Here is a 19,473-nt window from a genome sequence, read left to right as displayed (position 1 = left end):
CTCCCATCAATGGCACAGGCTGTTTGTGGGAGGAATTCGGAATACAACAGTCAGTCAGAAAAATCAGGTTTCTGTTCTCACAGAACGTAGAGTTTGAAGGCAGACCGATAAATATGCAGCTATGGTACGATGTGGGACGTCGTAGGGGAGGAGAAGTAAAAGGTCAGATTTGAGAGCTCAGAGTGGGAAAAGATGAGTGTTGTCGAAGGCAGGGAAAACAGGGAGGGAGTGGAAACAGCCAACCCAAGAGGCACCAGGACCATCAGAGGCAGCAGGTGCTGGACCAGATGTGAAGATGAAGGAGAGAACAGAATCCCAGCTGATTCCTGAGTCAAACCACCCGCCTAGCAACTGACAGAGCAGCTTCTGAGTACCGGTTTACCTGGCGCCAACGTTCTGCAACCTTAACTTAGAAGCTCAAAGGTAATTCTGACTGTGGACAGTGATGGGAGATTCCATTTCCTACCAAGTGAGCATCTAACAAGATTTTTGTTTGCCTCGTTAATAAGAAGGCTGAAGAGGCAGAAAGGGGACTTTCTTACCTTGACCTACTTCTGGACAACAAGAAGGAAATGGTGGCTGCAGTGGAAAATGACAGAAAGATGGGGGGAAAGCCAAATTATAACTTTAGGGAGAAAAGTAAGCAATACTACATGCAACCCCCAGACTTTACGAAGGCAGGGTTTAAGTGGTCCGAGAAAAGAAAGATGTGAGCTTCCACAAGCGAAAATGTAATTCTCACTGGACAATAGCCAAAGACTCTGAAAAGGAACAACAGATTAAAAATGAAGCCAGTCTGGCTGGCCAGGTACCATGCCTAAAAGCATCATTCAATTTGATAAAGAAATGACCAATACAACAATTGATAATTGTGTAGACCAAAGCTATCTGGTTTGTCTTTTTTTTTTTTAAAGTGGAGACTGCATTGTTTTTATTTTTTTTTTTGGCTGCACCACTGGCATGTGGGATCCTAGTTCCCCAACCAGGGATCGAACATTGGAAGTGCAGAGTCTTAACCACTGGACTGCCAGGGAAGTCCCAGAAATCTTTTCTTGAACGGTTTCCCTCCTAAGTCTCTTGTGCTATCTGAATGGAGCCTGACTTGCCATGGATAGATGAGATAGTATCTGAAACATTCTCGCTCTTCCAGGTAGGAAACTGGTCACAGAAACAGCCCGGACAAAGAAATTGAATATTCAGGTCCTCTTCAACCACTTGTCTGCTTATCCTATTTATGGCAGTTGACCCCTGCAAGGGCAAGGACGCAGTGCTGACCCTCCCCTGGAAACTCCAGGAGGACTAACCAGTTAGAACCAGGGAGTTTCAAAACTTCCTCTTTCCCTGGGACTTTTCTGAAAATGGCCAGCAGGCAGGAGATGGGAGATCAGGAAATGAATTCACGGTGAAATACCTTTGGTGACTAAGATGTATTTTCAGTACAACTATGAGAAGGGATTTCTCCTCTGTTATGAGCAAAATGCAGGTGATTTTCAGTTTTTATTTAGCGGCCAGAGGGGAGGAGTTGAGAAGGCACAGGTCTTTCCTGCAGCGCAGGGAGTAATTTCACTAGAAAGAAGGCTTTGTTCAAAGAGCAAGGGATGATGAAAGACAAACCAGAGGACCGGGAATAATAAAGTGCAGGTTGGGGAAGCTGAGAGCTTCTGAAACTGGAGAGTAGGGGGCTGGCAAGACTGGGGGACTCCACGTGGCACCGGGAGGCCCCATCAGGAGACCCTGCCCCTCAGATGGCGGGGTGTGGAGCAGGCACAGTCCGGCTAAAGTTGAACCCGGTCCACACATGTTTCTGTCCAGGGTCAGACACAGGGGCGGGAGAGCTGCTGCTGATTTTATGTCACTCTACATAATACTAAGCTCACTTTTATTTTATTTCAGGGCAGCCCAGAATCCTGGAGAAATATAATCATTAAAAACCCAATAGTGGGCACTTCCCTGGCAGTCAAGTGGTGAAAACTCCATGCTTCCAATGCAGGGGGCGTGGGCTCGATCCCTGGGTGGGGAACCTAAGATGACACATGCCTTGCAGCCAAAATATAAGAAAAGAAAAATTTCGAAACATTTTAAACCAAGAAAAATCCCCAATAGTGAAGCATGGCACATTTCAAAAGGAGGCACACTTTTATTTCTAATAAGCAAAGCGCACACCTGGATGTTTGTTCTCTCACACACAGGGTGTGAGAATCTTGAACATTTGAAATGAGCTGGTGTCCAGAGGCAGTACCAGAGTGATGGTTACAAACACAGGCTTTGACTCTATCACCCGGGCTTCCCTGGCGGCTCAGCCTGCCAAGGATCTGCCTGCAATGCGGGAGACCCAGGTTCCATCCCTGGGTCGGGAAGGTCCTCTAGAGAAGGGAATGGCAACCCCACTCCAGTATTCTTGCCTGGAGAATCCCACGGACAGAGGAGCCTGGTGGGCTACAGTCTGTGGGGTCACAAAGAGTTGGGCATGACTGAGTGACTAATGCACACCGCTATCATCCAGTGGTGTGACCTTGGACAAGTCATCAAACCTCTCTGTTCTGGTTTCCTTATCTGCAAAATGAAGATAGTATCTACCTTATGTGGTTGTTAGGGTAGTTTTTGTTAAATTTTTATTAAAGCAGTTTTGCATAAACTGTTTATAATAGTGCCTAGCTGTTGTTCGGTCGCTAAGTTGTGCCCGACTCTTTGCAACCCCATGGACTGTAGCCCATCAGGCTCCTCTGTCCGTGGGATTTTCCAGGCAAGAATACTGGAGTGGGTTACCATTTCTTTCTCCAGTAATTGTGCCTAGAACATAGTAAACATGATAAACGTGTTAGATCATCATTACTATGAGGCTTATTAAGTCTGGGAATCATTTTGAATAAAAAAGACATTTAGAAGCTTTACTCTGGGGTATACCTTGTGAGAAAGTCACATTAAAACAAAGACGCAAAGAAAAAAAAAAACTTAAGTAAATGCCCATCAAGGAGTTAGTCAAAATCTTCTGAAAAGTGGAATATCATATAGCCATAAAAGTGATCATGTAAATAATAATACACTTATTAACATAGCAAGAGATGATATTTTAAAGGGAAAAATCAGGTGATAAATGGCACAATTAATTTCATGTTTATACAAAAACCTATACTTCTGTTTCTATCATGGCAGTTACATAGGCAAAGTCTGAAATATAAACCCTGGTAGTGGAACTGCCGGTGTTATATCTTTTTTCTTTTTAAGGCAATTTCAGAAAATAAGAGTGAATGAAAGGGACTGACTTTGCCCTATGTCTGGGGTAAGTAACGTAATCTGTTTCCATATTTCATAAAATGGGATGATGGGATCAAATGAGATGATCTGTATAAAACTGGCACATTGCAAGGGATCAAAGAAGTTTCTTTTGTTCTCAGTGAGGCTTCATGACCTGGTCAATACCTTACAACTGAGTGGACAGGATTTGGAAACTCCCACTGTTCACTACAAGCAAACATCTTCCCCTCGTGTTTATTACACTCAAGGCTCATCTCCTTCAGGGAACCAAAACAGTCCTTCCAAAGAATCTCAATGCAATCCTTCAATCACATATCATGTACTGACTTGAGAGCTGGCCTTTCTGTTTGTCCTGAGAAGGACCATGGCTCATCACCCAGAACCCACACTCCACCATACCGCTGGTACCAGGAAGCGCTCAGTTAATGCCTGTTGTGGGCAGAACTCAGACTAGTAGAGTTGGAAAATTATATATTTCAGGAAAAAAGAAAATACAGAAATCTGGCATGCCTAAGGAGAGTCTCTCAGAAGAGACTATTTAAATAATTATAACATCCTAATAAGTTGTTTTGGGGATGGGTGTGTGTGTGTGTTTAACCATGAAATTAGGAAAAGCTAAGGCAGATTTGTTTGTAAGTCTACAGAGATATGAAATTAAGCAAACGAACAGACGAAATATCCTAGAACCTTTTCCCAAGACCTGGTTATCAGGGCTGCTGGAAAGTTACAATTCATAAAACGTAAACATAAAGGCAAACCCTAATAAACTGTGCAATATTTGAGGAAGTAAATTGGAGAAACGAAGCTGTGAAGGTGGGGGAAGCTGCTAGATTTCTGGCGCACACACGACCACACCAAAGCTTTTTCAGGAGTACTGTTATTACGAGACCTTTCGGTTACACAGAAAAACTGGTGGCACTTTGCTTCTAAAGTCCTCTCCTGCAACATGATGAAAATTCTGTACTTCATCAACAAAATTCAGTTTGACTAAATAGTTGAAATTGAGTGGTGGGTAAAGGATGCTCACTGTACTATCCCCTGAGTTCATTCATAAATTGGGAACTTTTTATAATAAAAAAATGGAAAAGAACTCAGAATTTATTCTGCATCCCCAGGTACAACATAGAGCCTCATGTAGACAGCAGAAGACATTGAAAGCACTCGTACTCAATTTTTTTGGTCGTTCATCTTTTATTCAATATTTTGAGTGTCTTTCATGATGGAGGAGGCTCTATCTCACCTGGCATTGTGAGTCAAGTGGGCCATCACACTCACTGCATCATTTTCATCAATTAATATTGTAGCTCTTCAAGAACTTTTTAAATAAAGTAAGCACTGAGTGTTAGGTGTTGTGGTGAGTGCACATTTTGAATTGATTTCTGGGAGGTGATGATGAATTCATTCATTTACTAAATAGCTGTTGACTATTTACTAAATAGCTGTTGCCTTGTACAATAGCACAAGGCATTGTACAACACCTTTCTAAAAAGACAGAAAAATGACAATGCCTATCCCCACAGTGGGATTCAACACACAAGAGGCTAACTGTATCACCCGGTAACTAGGGGTGAGAGGTACACATCACTATAGGCGTCAAGATCTTCCCTAATTTATCCATTTAGCTGCCTCTTGAAGATAACTACTTGGGGTCAGGGGTGCAGGTTGTGGTCATGGAATGAAACCATCTAGATTAACTAGATTGGCCCGAGACCCACATATGTCAGAGACACGGTCCTCTCATCAGTGAGTCTGTCAGATCTTAAGAATGGTGCCAGGTGTCACCAGCACACATAGCAACGACCTCCCAGGTGGGCCCTGGCACTGAAATGTGCCTGCATAACTTGAGGGAGTTGAGGGGGAGACATCACCTTGTTCACGCTTGCAGCCCCTGAGGGCACTGAGTCCATTGGGAAGGTATTAAAGGAATATTTGTTGAACTAAATTGAACTGATCATCTATCTCTTTGAATCAATTTTGCAAGAGAATTCTGTAGAACTGAGAGCTTCTCTGACGCTGGGTGACACCACAAAGAACAGGGAAAGGGGTGGCACGGGCATCCTAAATACAAGTAGTCAACTCAACCAGCAGGAGGAGGACTGAGCCCCTGCCTTCTACTTTCAGAAGTTTGATGGTTCAGAATAAGGGCTTATGACAATGGGGTGACGCCCCCCTCCAAGGCAATGGTTCTCCACCACAGGAACTTTTTCTCACCAGGGGACATCCAGCAATGTCCGCAGATATTTTAAGTTGTCACAAGTGGGGTGAGTGGTGCTACTGACATCCACGGGGTGGAGAGCTGGGACTCGGCAGAATATCCTACCACACAGAAGAAAGACTCCACCACCACCACCCCCAGCACCCTGAGTGGAGAATTACCCAGCCCAGGATGTCAACAGTCTGTTGTTGAGAAGCCCTGAGTTAGGGGACTGTGAGTCCATCCAAAGGCTGCCTTCTTAATTACTTTAAAAATGAATGCTTTGAACGTTAGGAGGCTTGGGCAAGAGAGGACAGACGGTTCCATGCAAACTCTGCATTATAGTGTGTTTTTTAAAATGCACACAAGGGAATTTCCTGGTGGTCCAGTGGCTAAGACGCCACACTCCCAATACAGGGGGACAGGGTTCAATCCCTAGTCATGGAACTAGATCCCACATGCCTCAGCTAACACCTGGCACAGCTGGATAAATAAATAAAATAAATATTTTAAAAATTAACTGACTTCTAAACTAAAAGGTCTTTTTAAAAAATAAAAAAGCAAACAAAGATCAGCTACAAATCACTTTGGGGTATAGAACAGCATGGTCATCAGGAAACAGAGAAGAATCAAGATGAAAAGAGCTTGAATTTCCCTGGTGGTCTAGTGGTTAAGAATCCGCCTGCCAATGAAGGGGACATGGGTTCAATCCCTGGTCTGGGAAAGATTCCACATGCCGTGGGGCAACTGATCCAGCATGCCCTGAAGCCCACGGCTCTTCAACAAGAGACGCCACCTCAATAGGAAGCCTGAGCACCAGAGCCAAGAGAAGCCACCACTCTCTGCAACTAGAGAAAGCCTGGGCACAGCAACAAAGACCCAGTGCAGTCAAAATTAAATAAATAAAACATTTTTTAAAAAGATGCTGCTGCTGCTGCTGCTAAGTCGCTTCAGTTGTGTCCCACAAGGCTACCACATCCCTGGGATTCTCCAGGCAAGAACACTGGAGTGGGTTGCCATTTCCTTCTCCAATGCATGAAAGTGAAAAGTGAAAGTGAAGACGAGAGCTTAACTCTGACTCGTCTCCTAGACCTGTGCCATCCAACAGGAATATAATGCAAGCCACATAACGTAATTTTAAAGTTTCCAGTTAACCACCTAAAAAAGTGAAAAGGAGTAAACAGTAATGGTAGATTTATTGAACTTAATATATCTAAAATACTATCATCTTAACATATAATCAATATAAAAATTATTGAGATATTTCACATCCTATTTCTCATACTAAGTCCTAAAAACCTGGTGTGCATGTTACAGCCACAGTGCATCTCCACTGGGACCAGCCAAATGTCAAGCTCTCAACAGCCGTGTGTGGCTGGTGGATCCATACCGCACAGCCCAGGACGAGACCTGTGACAGGAATCACCAGAGTTTCTCATTAAACACATAGACTCTGGATGCAGTACGCGTCCGAAATTACTCAAGTGTGGTTATTAAAGGGCAAAGTAACAGGTGCACCCCAGAGAACCAACTCTTGACCGTAGTTTCTTTTGTGACTTAACTTTAGCATCTAAACTCAACAGCCAGTGACTAGCAAAGGAGATTAATCCAAGCCCTGACATGGCACCTTGGAACAACGTTCAGCTGTGCTCCACATGTTCTGCAAGTCAGCTGTAATGTCAAGAAAAATATATTTTGATGGTGAAAACCACTGCAGAATCAGTATATTGTGATACAAATTAGAACAAGAATCAACTGTGCAGTATTCTTTTAAAAAATGTAGCCTTTGGGGGTTGTGCCCCGATTTTGGTTCATCGTGTCTGAAATGGGAGCAAGGAATCCACATTTTTAATATCCACCCAGATGATTCCTATACAGTTGGTTTATGGACTCACATTGAGAATCAGTGGTTTACCATAAACCCATCGACTTGTTTAAGACATGACAGGTGCCTCTCCACTCATAGTCTATCCTGAAACCATTGCTACCAGGGATTAGTTTTAAGAGATAGGAAGCATCAGAGCCATAGGATATACAAGGAAGAGCTGTTCTTTTGAGGGAAAAAGAGAGATAAATTCGGAGTTTGGGATTAATATATACCCACTACTATATGTAAAATAGGATAACAACAGGACCTACTGGTTAGCACAGGGAACTGCACTCAATATCTTGTAATAATCTATAATGGGAAAGGAGCTGGAAAAGAATATATGTATGTATAAGAGGCTTCCCTGATGCCTTCCCAGTGGTAAAGAATCCGCCTGCTAATGAAGGAGATTCAGGTTCAGTCCCCCAGTCGGGAAGATCCCCTGGAGAAGGAAATGGCAACCCACTCCAGTATTCTTGCCTGGAAAATCCCATGGGCAGATGAGCCTGGCGGGTTACAGCCTATGGGGTTGCAACAGAATCAGACATGACTTAGCAACTACACAACAACAAAAAATATGTGTATAAATGAATCACTGTTCTGTACACCTGAAACTAACATAACATTGCAAATTAACTATCCTTCAACTTTAAAAACATGTTGATTTTTATTTTCCAAAGAGGGACTGAAGAATTTCTCCCATAAGAGAAACTTGAGTGCGGTTGGACAAACCCCCAGGAAAATGAGATTTTCCTTCAGCATTTATCCTTGGGCTATGTCTGTGTTTGTTTTTTGAAAACTCAAATCAATATACCTATAGGTAGTGTTTTCTGGTTTTCAGGGGTTTTACTTCCTCAGTCATCTGCCAAGGGGCTGAGAGAGACTTCGTGTACCAGTAGCACATACCCTCAAATAGGAAGTAACTATCGGGTGACTCAGAAAATGCCGGGCTCAAACCGACAATGGTTCTTTCTGTTTTTCGTGAGTAGGTTACACTCTCTGAACTGATTAAAGAGTTGTCATTATGCCCTCAAGTCTGCTGCTTGCTTCCTCGTCTTCCATATCAACATGATAGCACATTAGCTCAAAGGTAACCAGAAGGGCCTGGCCAAGAATGATGATGCCTCCTGGACTCACCTGTACCCATCGTCCAGGCCACTTTGCTCACAAGGAAATGATTTTCGAGAGAAGGTCCATGTACATCTGATTTGTGGGTATGCTTTAAACCTGACAGAAAAACAAAACTCTTCATACTGGTCAATTTCATAGTCTTCATTTGATTTGGAAACATTTATAAATCCCTTTTCTGTAAAAAAAAAAAAAAAAAAGAATGCATTTCTAAATTAGATAATGAGATTCATATGGAAATATACTGAGATGATAAATTTTTATTCATCAGTTTTATGCAAGAAAACTGAGATTTGATAGCCTATCAAGAAACACATGAGTCCTGTCCCCAGTTAGAAGCCTGAACATATCACCTTCTGATTACACTCAGAATTAGATGTGAGTAATTGATGCTCTTCCCAGAGAAATGTATAAAGACATCTACTGATTTTGCATACAATTTCAAGGGGTTGGAGGACTCCCCAAGCCTGGTGAACCGTGGACACAGAGGGACCCACCGACAATCCCTCAGTCAGAATGGCCTCCTCGTGACTTATCCCACATAAAATAATCTCAGGGCACAAATAAAAGAACAGTCTAGCCAGTAATACTCACAAGGTTTCCCTGGGGAATACTTCCTTGTTAGTTTGATAAGAGAATCTCTTTATTTCTCAGCATTTTCAAAGTAGATGGCTAAAGGCTGCCACCTACTCTGAGATCACTTTAAAAAAAAAAAATTATTGGAGTCTCTGAGATTACTTAAAGCAGGGTTATTGTCAGATTCTACACAGCCCACCCAAATTTCCATTTCCTCAAGGCTCAGTGGTAAAGAATCCACCTGCCAATGCAGGAGACATGGGTTCAATCCCTGGGTCGGGAATATCCCCTGGAAAAGGAAGTGGCTGCCCACTCCAGTATTCTTGCCTGGAGAATCCCATGGACAGAAGAGCCTGGTGGACTACAATCCATGGGGTCCCAAAAGAGTCGGACACAACCGAGTGACTAAACAACAAGTGTTTGTTGGGCTTTCTCAGCCACTGCTCTCTGCCCTTTAAGGGGCAGTTCTCAGGTAGTTCTTAGAACAAGTGCTTATTAATGGTGCATTTTGATTCTGGCTCTCTGCCACGTCCGGGACTACAAGGATAGAAAGGATTATTCCTGTCCTTAGGAACCTTCCAGCCTACTGGAAGACAAAAATCCACAAACAGAGGGTCACATTACAATGTGATGAGTGCAAAAACAGTGGCATTCAAGTGGGCTCAGGCTCGGTTTAACCAGAAAAGGAAGGGAGGGGGCAGCTTGTATTGATTTCACAAAGTTATCCTAATTCAATTTCTCTCTCAACTTTTTGATACTAACCTTATACTGAAGGCAGAATGTGCAGCACCTACGTTACACTCCACACTAAAACAACTAAAAACACGAGTACAGATTATGTACGCAGCTGCATTACCTAGGATGGTGACCAAAGCTGATTTACTGGGATGCTCTGAAGAGGAACAAGTGTAATAGCCAGTGTCGTTTCTTCCCACTGATGATACAAAAGCAAACAGAATCCGTATCATAGTTCTGTTTGTGGAATAGGTACTCATCTCAAAGTAGCTGCCCTAGATTTTAATATAAAACAGAGTTTGAATGGAGTGATTTCCACTTGGATTCTTGGTTCATTTTTCTGCATTTCAGAATACAAGCTCATCCTCTCACCTCTTCCAGAGCTTTATTCTCTAATTCCCAGCTGAGCCCGAATCCGTGGTTTACGTGAATGGCTTTGCACCTTATCCATAAGGGTTCCCCTACTTTAAGAAATAATTGTGGCGGTGTGGTCTGAGGAGTCTGGTTTAGATCTAGAAGATGAAAAAATCGCGGGTAAGAAAAAACGTGATTCCCCCTTGCACCACACAATATATCATGAACATTCTGCAGAATAAAGGTTTTAATGGTATCTCAGGGCTTCCCTGGGGGCTCAGTGGTAGAGAATCCGCCTGAGACACAGGTTCCATCCCTGGTCCCGGAAGATCCCACATGCTGTGGAGCAACTAAGTCCATGGGTCACAACTACTGAGCTTCTGCTCTAGAGCCTGGGAGCCGCAACTACTGAAGCCCACACGTCCTAGAGCCTGTGCTACATAACAACAGAAGCTAACACAATGAGAGGTCCGTGCACCACAACTACAGAGTAGCCCCCCATTTGCCGCAGCTAGAGAAAAGCGGGTGCACCAACAAAGACCCAGCACAGCCAAAAAGAAATAAATACATTTTTTAAAAAAGATTTTAATGGCATCTTAAATGTTACCAACTATCCCAAAATAAAAAGATCTTTCACAGATTAAGTTGTCTTTTATGAAGAAATGAGCACTGAAAGAATCCATAATATTACACTGAAAATGGCCTGAAGGAACTACAGCATTTTTGAAACTGAGTGAGGACCTAAGGGGTGATGATTAGTCCCAGACTGTCTCCGAGGAACTATCACAGAAAACAGACGGACACAATGTCATGGTCTTACCTATAGTGAAGAGCTTGGTACATTCCCTGCCCAGCTCATTTCTTGCACAGCACCTGATATCTGTTCCAAATAACTCATGGAGGACGCTCTCCTCCTTTGTGACGACAGCTGGACTCTCTCCTCTACAGCTGCAATTAAAAAAGAAATGTCAGTTGACTAAATACCTTTTAAAATGACAAGTGAGTATTCAGGAGAAGAACCAGATAAAAGGTTGTAGAGTTTAACAGCCTGATAAGAAAATAAAGATAGGAGCAGGTCATAGGCAAACCAATTCATACTGATGGTACCCGCACCACCCACGGAGTTCTTAAGGGAACTAGTTAGTTATTCATCACCTCACCTAATTAGAATAACGCTGGAGAGAATCACATAATAAGAGTTCAAAAAGTTTTGAGAAAAGTATGGATACTAAAGGGGAAAGGGGGGGTGGGAGGAACTGGAAGATTGGGACTGACATATATACACTATTGATAGTCTGTATAAAATAGAAAACAGCATGTGTAAAATAGGTAACAGTATGTATAAAACAGATAACTGATGAGAACATGGGCTTTCCTGGTGGCTCAGAGGTAAAGAATCCGCCTGAAAATGCAGGAGACAAGGATTCAGTCTCTGGCTCGGGAAGACCCCTGGAGAAGGGAATGGCTTGACCCACTCCAGTGTTCTTGCCTGGGAAACCCCGTGGACAGAGGAGCCGGGCGGGCTACAGTCCATGGGGTCACAAAAGAGTTGAACACAACTTAGCGACTAAACGACAAATGAGAACATACTGTATAGCTCAGGGAACTCTACCTAATGCTCTGAGGTGACCTGATCGGGGAGGAAATCCAAAAGTGAGGGGATACTTGTACGTGTATGTCAGATTCGCTTTGCAGCACACTAGACACAACACGGTGAAGCAACTATGCCACAATAAAAATTAATTAAAAAAAAGATTTCGTGTCTGGTAACCTCTTGGTTGTTGTTAAACAGAGAAAACGAATGGAAGAACTGAGAAAAGACAGAAAAGCGGGGGCGGGGGTGGAGAAAAGGGAGAAAAGGAAAAGCACAATTAGGTTTTAATACGGCAACAAGGTGTAGGTATCTCTGAAGCTCTGAAGAGGACTGGCAGTGAGACGGAGAGGGGCCAGGGTTGCAGAAGTGCCCAGGGTCCCCACAGGTCACAGCAGAGAGGGTGGTGTCCCCGGAGAGGGGCCAGCCACACCTGGGGATTTGGGCTTCCCAGTGGCTCAGTGCTAAAGAATCTGCCTGCAGTGCAGGAGACTCAGGTTTGATAACATCCCCTGGAGGGCACGGGAACCCACTCCAGTATCCGTGCCTGGAGAATCCCCAAGGACAGAGGAGCCTGTTGGGCTACCGTCCCTGGGGTGGCAACTTAGCACACACCACACGCACGGGGATTTGAGGGACTTCTCCCTGCCCTCTCCCCCCTCCCTAACTATAACCTTCCCCAAAGCAGGTACAGCTTTTGGAATAGTCACAGCTTTCTGTGACTACATACAGCTTCTGTGTATAGTCACTTTTCCCCTCTTTATCACTGTAGTCAAATATATTCATTTGTTTACACATTATTCCTTGAATTTTAAAAATGACAACAATAATTTTTTTTAAATCACAATAATAATTTTTTTTTTTTTGGCCAAGTGGTAAGGGAAATCTTAGTCCCCTGACCAGGATGGAACCTGAGTCCCCTGCATTGGAAGATCAGAGTCTAAACCACTGGACTGTCAGGGAAGTTCCAATAATAATTAATCTTTAAGACAACAATAATTGCTTATTGTAGAAATGTTGGAAAATCCAGGAAAACCCAAAGAAAAGAATTTTAATTTGCCCATATTCCTACCACCATGAGATGACAACTGTTACTATTTTGCTGTGTGTAGCTTTCTAATCTTTTTCTTCTCTGTTCACACATTGCATTTATATCTATAGGTAATCTCTTTTTCCTTCAAAATGTAGGATCCCAGTTTTATCATTTGGCAACCTGATTTTTTTCCCCTCCTTCTCTTTAGTCCCATTTTTCTTTTCTTTTTTTTTTAGTCCCATTTTTCAATGAAAGTTGTTTAGTACATTTTAATTGGTTCAAACAGCATGAATCCTTACTTTGTGGACACCTAGGTATAACACATTTATAAGGTACTTGCTATCTACTTACTATCATTGTTCTGTGTGTTTCACGTGTACTGATTCACTTCCTCATCAGAGCGCTCCTAATAAGGTACAGACCGCTACCAGCCCCACACTTCTAATGAGGTGGGAAGGGATTAAATAACCCGTTCAAGGCCACACAGGTATAAGCACAGAAGGGTTCAGACCCAGGCAGATTCTGCATCTTCTAACAATTATACCTGCTATTCCAGAATACATGGAATAAGCACAAATTAAACATTCATTCACAGGGGATTTTTTTTTCCTATAGGGGATTATACACTAAAACCTGGACCTGGGACTTCCCTGGGGGCCCAGCGACTAAGACTCCATGCATCCAATGCAGGGGGCCAGGGATCTATCCCTGGTCAGGGAACTAGATCCCGAACGCTGCAACTAATACCCAGTGCAGCCAAATAAGATAAAAAGTAAAAAATTTAAAAGTCTGGACCTTTTTTAAAAAAAAAAAAAAGTTAAACAACCATTTATGACTTTATTTATTTGGCTGTGCTGGATCTGTGCTGTGTGTGGCCTTTCTCTGTAGTGTGGTGACTGGGGGCTGCTCTCTACTTGGGGTACGCCAGCTTCTCAGCGCCGTGGCTTCTCTTGCTGCGGAGCACGGGCTCTGGGGCGTGCAGGCTTCTGCCGTTGCTGCGCGTGGGCTCAGTACTTGTGGCTCCCAAGCTGGAGCACAGGTTCAATATCGTGGCACCTGGGCTTAAGTGCTTGATCAGGGATCGAACCCATTTCTCCCGCATTGGCAGATGTTCCTTTACCACTGAGCTACCAGGGAAGCCCTGGACCTTTCTTTTTCCCCCAACAGTCAACAACCCTGTAACTTAAAGGGCGTTTATTCACATCCTGTGATATGCAGGGAGGGTCCTACAGGTCAGTGACATGACCAATGGGGGGCTCCAAAGGCCCCCTCACCAAGATACCCCCCACTTTCCCCCTGGGAAGTCCACACCAATCATACTTTAAAAGGCGAAGTTTCTTGTTAGCATGGTGACAACTTGTATATACAGTATGATGTCAACTATATTAGAAAAAGACCACAACAGTGAAGTCATAAGCCGTTCTCACATCATACCTGTCACTCTGTGAATCGCAGAACACCCATTCCACCGTCGGTTCTGGAACACTCTCTGAGATGCAGACCAAGGCGTCCTGATTTTCCATTTTTCTAAAGTAAGGTTTTCTTAATGTGTAAAGCAGTGTATCTAAAGCATTATAAATTATTCATGTTTTAATATTAAAAATGTTTCATATGAAAAACATTAAAAAAAACTGTCTTAGTCTCCTCAAAAGAAGAATTCTACATCAAGAAAAGTTAATCTCTTATGTTATCGCAGTATCTTCCATTCCACTCCAAATATATACAATAACATAGCCCCTCCTCACCAATATATTAAACTCAACTCAGGCTGAAATGCTGACTGGCATTTATTCTCTTAGCTAATGTCTTTGGCTATTTCATGAATCCAAAGACAACTAAAGTTTAGTGGAGGGAAGCCAGGTAAAAACACAAATATCAATACACATGGGAAAAAGAAGAGCAGAAATAACATAAAGTCTATAACACTTACTTATCTAGTTTTGAGGCTCAGCTTTCTGCCCACATGGAGAAGGGAATGGCAACCCACTCCAGTATTCTTGCCTGGAGAATCCCCATGCACAGAGGAATCTGGTGGGCTACAGTTCATGGGGTTGCAAAGAGTTGGACACGACTGAGCAACTAACACTTTCTGCCCACAATTTTATCTAGAACTAGGCAGAAATATAGTCAAATGGAGATAGAATTGAAACAGAATTAAGAGGTTTATTTTAACCTCTTATTCACATTGAACCTCCCCGCCCCCTTCCTCCTATCTTCCCCTCCCCCTCCCCACGGTGCTTATCATATCAACTCTACTTCTGCTTGGAACCCTTAGCGACAGAAGTTCATGACCTCCCAGAGTAGATCCTTCCAGTTTGGAACCTTTTTTTCTTAAAAGAAAAAATGCTAAATTTCAGTCTTCTTCCTTATAATCAATTGTTCTAAAATACTATAATACTTTATATATATATGCATATATATACACCAAAGATAGACAAAGAGTAAATTCTGAAGCATAATAAATAAAAATGAAGATCCATGGACCCATGCTCTACTTAATAACTGGAATAATCATAAATACCTTTGAATCTACTTTCGTGTTTCTCTCCATGTCTCAACCCTAGGTTAGCTTTGTCCTGAATTTTGTGTTTGTCATTCTCAAACTTTAAAAAATGTCTGTACCACATAGATGGGTGGCCCCAAACAATATATTGGTTTGTTTGCTTGTTTCTGGGCTTCAACATGTGCAGTCACTCAATATGCAGTCCTTCACAATTTTAGTTATTCATCCAACCTTAAGACTATTCCATGGTTTTGCATGCATGTAGCTATGCTTAATTCAAAACTCTTGATGAAAGGGAAAGAGGAGAGTGAAAAAGTTGGCTTAAAACTCAACATTCAGAAAACTAAGATCATGGAATCTGGTCCCATCACTTCATGGCAAATGAATGGGGAAACAGTGGAAATAGTGACAGACTTTATTTTGGGAGGCTCCAAAATCACTGCAGATGGTGACTGCAACCATGAAATTCAAAGACGCTTACTCCCTGGAAGAAAAGTTATGACCAACCTAGACAGCATGTTAAAAAGTAGAGATATTTACTTTCCCTACAAAGGTCCGTCTAGTCAAAGCTTTGGTTTTTCCAATAGTCATGTATGGATGTGAGAGCTGGACTACAAAGAATGCTGAGAGCTGAAGAATTGATGCTTTTGAACTGTGGTGTTGGAAAAGACTCTTGAGAGTCCCTTGGACTGCAAAGAGATCCAACCAATCCATCCTAAAGGAAATCAGTCCTGAATATTCATTGGAAGGACTGATGCTGAAGCTGAAACTGCAAAACTTTGGCCACGTGATGTGAAGAGCTGACTCATTCGAAAAGACCCTGATGCTGGGAAAGACTGAAGGCGGGAGGAGAAGGGGACAACAGAGGATGAGATGGTTGGATGGCATCATGGACTCAATGGACATGAGTTTGAGTAAGCTCCAGGAGATGGTGATGGACAGGGAGGCCTGGTGTGCTGCAGTCCATGGGGTCAGAGTCGGACACGACTGAGCAACTGAACTGAACTGATGCTTAATTCATTTTGCTACCACTACCTTGTGTTCCACTGGTGGATATATCACAGTCTACTGTTCCATCTTCTTGCAGGGGACATTTGGGTGTTTCTTGTAGTTTGAATCACCAACAGTGGTGCTATGAACATCCTATGCATTTCTACCAAGTCAGGTGTGTACATTCCTTTAACAATAGACCTTGGAGTGCAACTTCTGATTCCTACGGTGTGGATCCACGCACAATGACAATTCGTTTCCAACCATCCGGTGGGTATAAAATCATATGTCATTGTGGTCTTTTTTAAGATAATTTAAAATACATTTATTTTATTATTTATTTTTGGCCGTGCTGGATCTTTGTTGCTGAGCAGGCTTTTCTCTAGTTTCAACGAGCGGGGCCTTCTGTCCCGTCGCGGTGCACGGGCTTCTCCTTGTGGTGGCTTCTCCTGTTGCAGAGCACGGACTCTAGAACATACAGGCTTCAGTTGTTGTGGCTCCTCGGCTCTAGGGCACAGGCTCACTATCTGCGGTGCGCAGGCTTAGCTGCTCCAAGGCGTGTGGCATCGTCTCGGATTAGGGACCGAACCTATGTCTCCTGCCTTGGCTAGCGGATTCTTATCCCCTGAGCCACCAGGGAAGCCCTTCACTGTGGTCTTAATTTGCATGTCTCAGCTATTAATTTAATATGTTCACTATACAGTGAAATAGCTACTCATATCTTTTACTTTTCTACTAGTTTTTTTTCTTATTGATTTATAGAAGTTCTTTACCTATCATGACTATTCAATCTTTGTTGATTATGTGAATTACAAACATCTTTTCCCATTGTATCGTAGTTTTTACCGTCTCTTCCTGTAGCTTCTGACCAGTGGTCCCAAGTCTACCCTCTAGAGCAATTTTTTTTTTTTTTAAGTGAAGCTTTGCTTCCATGGGAAAATCTTTCCAATATTTAAAATCATCCTGAGGTTAAGGAAGACCACTGCCATCGAAGATGTTTTTAACTAGTTAGCCCAGGTTTCCTGACTCACATCAGAAGAATTTCCTTTACGTTACACTGCAATCAATCTTCTGCTTTCCTCAAAATATTTCCTTTTCTTTGCTAAACATTCTTAATTCCCTTAGCTTCTCCTAACTTAAGGAATTCCAAGATCTTCCCTGTCCTGGTGGCTCTGTTTTGTCAATGTTCATCTGCCAAAAATGTAGAACTGTAAATAGTAATTTTCCATGAATTTTCTTAACCCAGACATTACATTTTTGTGAATGCTGCCAAGGTTCAGATTTCCTTTTTTAGCAACCATAACATACTGTTGGTTAATACTGAACTTGTGGTTCACTAAACCCTTTCCTCTTTTTCATGTTGACTGCTGCCAAGTCTAACCCACCTGATTTTTTTGAATCCCACCACCCAGCAGCACCGTTAAAAGCAGTTGCAACTTACTTGAATGATTGTTGTGCTATTTTTACATTGTAAATCTTTTTCATTTGTACATTGTAGATCTTAAGTGAAAAAAAGTTGCCCTAAATATAATAAAGACAGCAGAGGCACATTTACTTTATACAAATTCAACACTTGGCAAAAAACAGAGGGAAAGAAAGAGAGCAAAAAATCTCCCATTCTCTTCCAACCTGAGCGCTTCCTGTCTCAGAGGGGAGTGGAGGACTGGGGAGGGGTCAGGAACAAGACTAAAATCAAAGAGCAGTGAGAGGTACCTCTTGAGTTTTGACCTTCTAGGGCTCCGGTTTTTTACATAGCAGAGTAACTGGTGGGCTTTTCAAAACAAATGTTGACCGATTTTGACTTTGCCTGGCTTTTGCTGGACAGGCTGACTTTGGAGCCTAACACCGTGTCCCCAGCCCCATTCAGATGAGCCTTGTGGGAATCTAAATGGCTCTGCTGCTTGCAGCTCTGACTGCAAGACCCAGGGCAGGGAGGCCGGGAGTGCAGACCTGGCCAAGCTCAGCCTCCTGTTGTTGGGCACTGCTCTGGGCCGGGACACACAGGCACTGCACCTGCCGCCCGCAAGTCAACCAAGGTGCAGCCAGGGAGCTTGATTTACAGTGGATGAACCAGAGGTTCTGGAGTGCTGCCCTGGCCCCTAAAGGCAGCGGGACCCATGTGGACGTACACCTCTAGTCCCCGTTTGTCATGTGGGGTAAAGCAGTTGGGGGGAGGGAGTACAGGGCTGAGTCTGCACAACCTCGAGGCCTGGCAGAACTCGGTGGAGACAAGGAGAAGCCAGAAGACATGCCGGAGGTGGTTTTGCCAACTGCACAGCGTGTCCCCGTCCTCCCCTGGCCCCCCCAAACCCCGGGTGAGAACCTCTGCCTTGCTCCTGATAGTCTGCATAGCGATGGGGGCGTTGCGATGAACACAGCAGCCACCAGCTCCATATGGTTATCTAAATTCAACTTTCAATCAATTAAAATTAAAGAAAGTGACAACTTTGGTGCCCAGTCACACTGGCTATATTTCAAGTGTTCACCAGCCACCTGTGGCCAGTGGCTACCTTGCCGGACAGTGTAGACACAGACATTCTTGTTGCCTAAGCTCATGCAATCCTGTGAGCTATGTCTGTGTATCCCCATTGGCTCAGAGAAGATGCCATGACCCACCCAAAGCGGTCACATCAGATCCAGAATAAGGACTCAGGTCTTCTGACTCAAAGGTCAAAATGCTTTCCACTTCTTCCTTGTCATCCATCTGACAGTGAAAAAAAATGGGGAGCCCTGAAATAGAGGTTCTGAAGAGCACTCACTCTCAGTCTGTGGGTCACAGCAGAGTCTCAACAGGTGATGGGGGAGGTTGAAGTGAGTTCAATTAATTCAGCCACATGTCGAGGGAAACCTGGTTAAACTGTCTGGGGCACCTGGTAAGAGCTCTTGGATTCCAACCACCCCTTTAGAATATTGAGGAAACCTGGAAGCAAATGGCACTTACTTCTTATACTCACTGTAAACAATACTGTGTAATTGTTAGCTGCACTCTGAATCAAAAGGCGGTATTCTCCAGCTTGGGTTTCTGTCATTTTCAAAATGACCATGGAAAAAACTCCTCTGAAACACAAGAAAGAGAACTGGTTAATCTGGAAAACGTGTGAAACAAAAACCATCAAATTTCACACTGAGTCAGAAGGCAGTTGGGCAGCTCTGGTTCATCTCCGTGGAGAACAAAGCTCCTGTCCTGCTCCTGACACTCAGCTTGGGCCTTGTTAGTTTGACCGTGACCTTGATCTGGTCCCTCCCT

At 43.3% G+C, this 19,473-nt stretch overlaps 1 protein-coding gene across 1 annotated transcript in view; it reads right to left on the bottom strand.

Annotated features, from left to right (window-relative positions):
• FLT3 (fms related receptor tyrosine kinase 3) overlaps positions 1-19,473 on the bottom strand; it is a 67,135-nt gene that overhangs the window by 23,791 nt on the left and 23,871 nt on the right. Inside the window, exons 4-9 of the mRNA XM_061133193.1 lie at positions 19,168-19,283; positions 14,168-14,297; positions 10,930-11,057; positions 10,128-10,267; positions 9,877-10,030; positions 8,454-8,622 (exon numbers count right to left, since the gene is read on the bottom strand). Coding sequence (XP_060989176.1) covers positions 8,454-8,622; positions 9,877-10,030; positions 10,128-10,267; positions 10,930-11,057; positions 14,168-14,297; positions 19,168-19,283 — 837 coding nt within the window. The remainder of the gene's footprint in view (positions 1-8,453; positions 8,623-9,876; positions 10,031-10,127; positions 10,268-10,929; positions 11,058-14,167; positions 14,298-19,167; positions 19,284-19,473) is intronic.

Source organism: Dama dama, chromosome 30, assembly GCF_033118175.1.
Source record: "Dama dama isolate Ldn47 chromosome 30, ASM3311817v1, whole genome shotgun sequence".
Classification (NCBI taxonomy): domain Eukaryota; kingdom Metazoa; phylum Chordata; class Mammalia; order Artiodactyla; family Cervidae; genus Dama; species Dama dama.
This window is presented reverse-complemented; position numbering and strand designations above follow the sequence as displayed.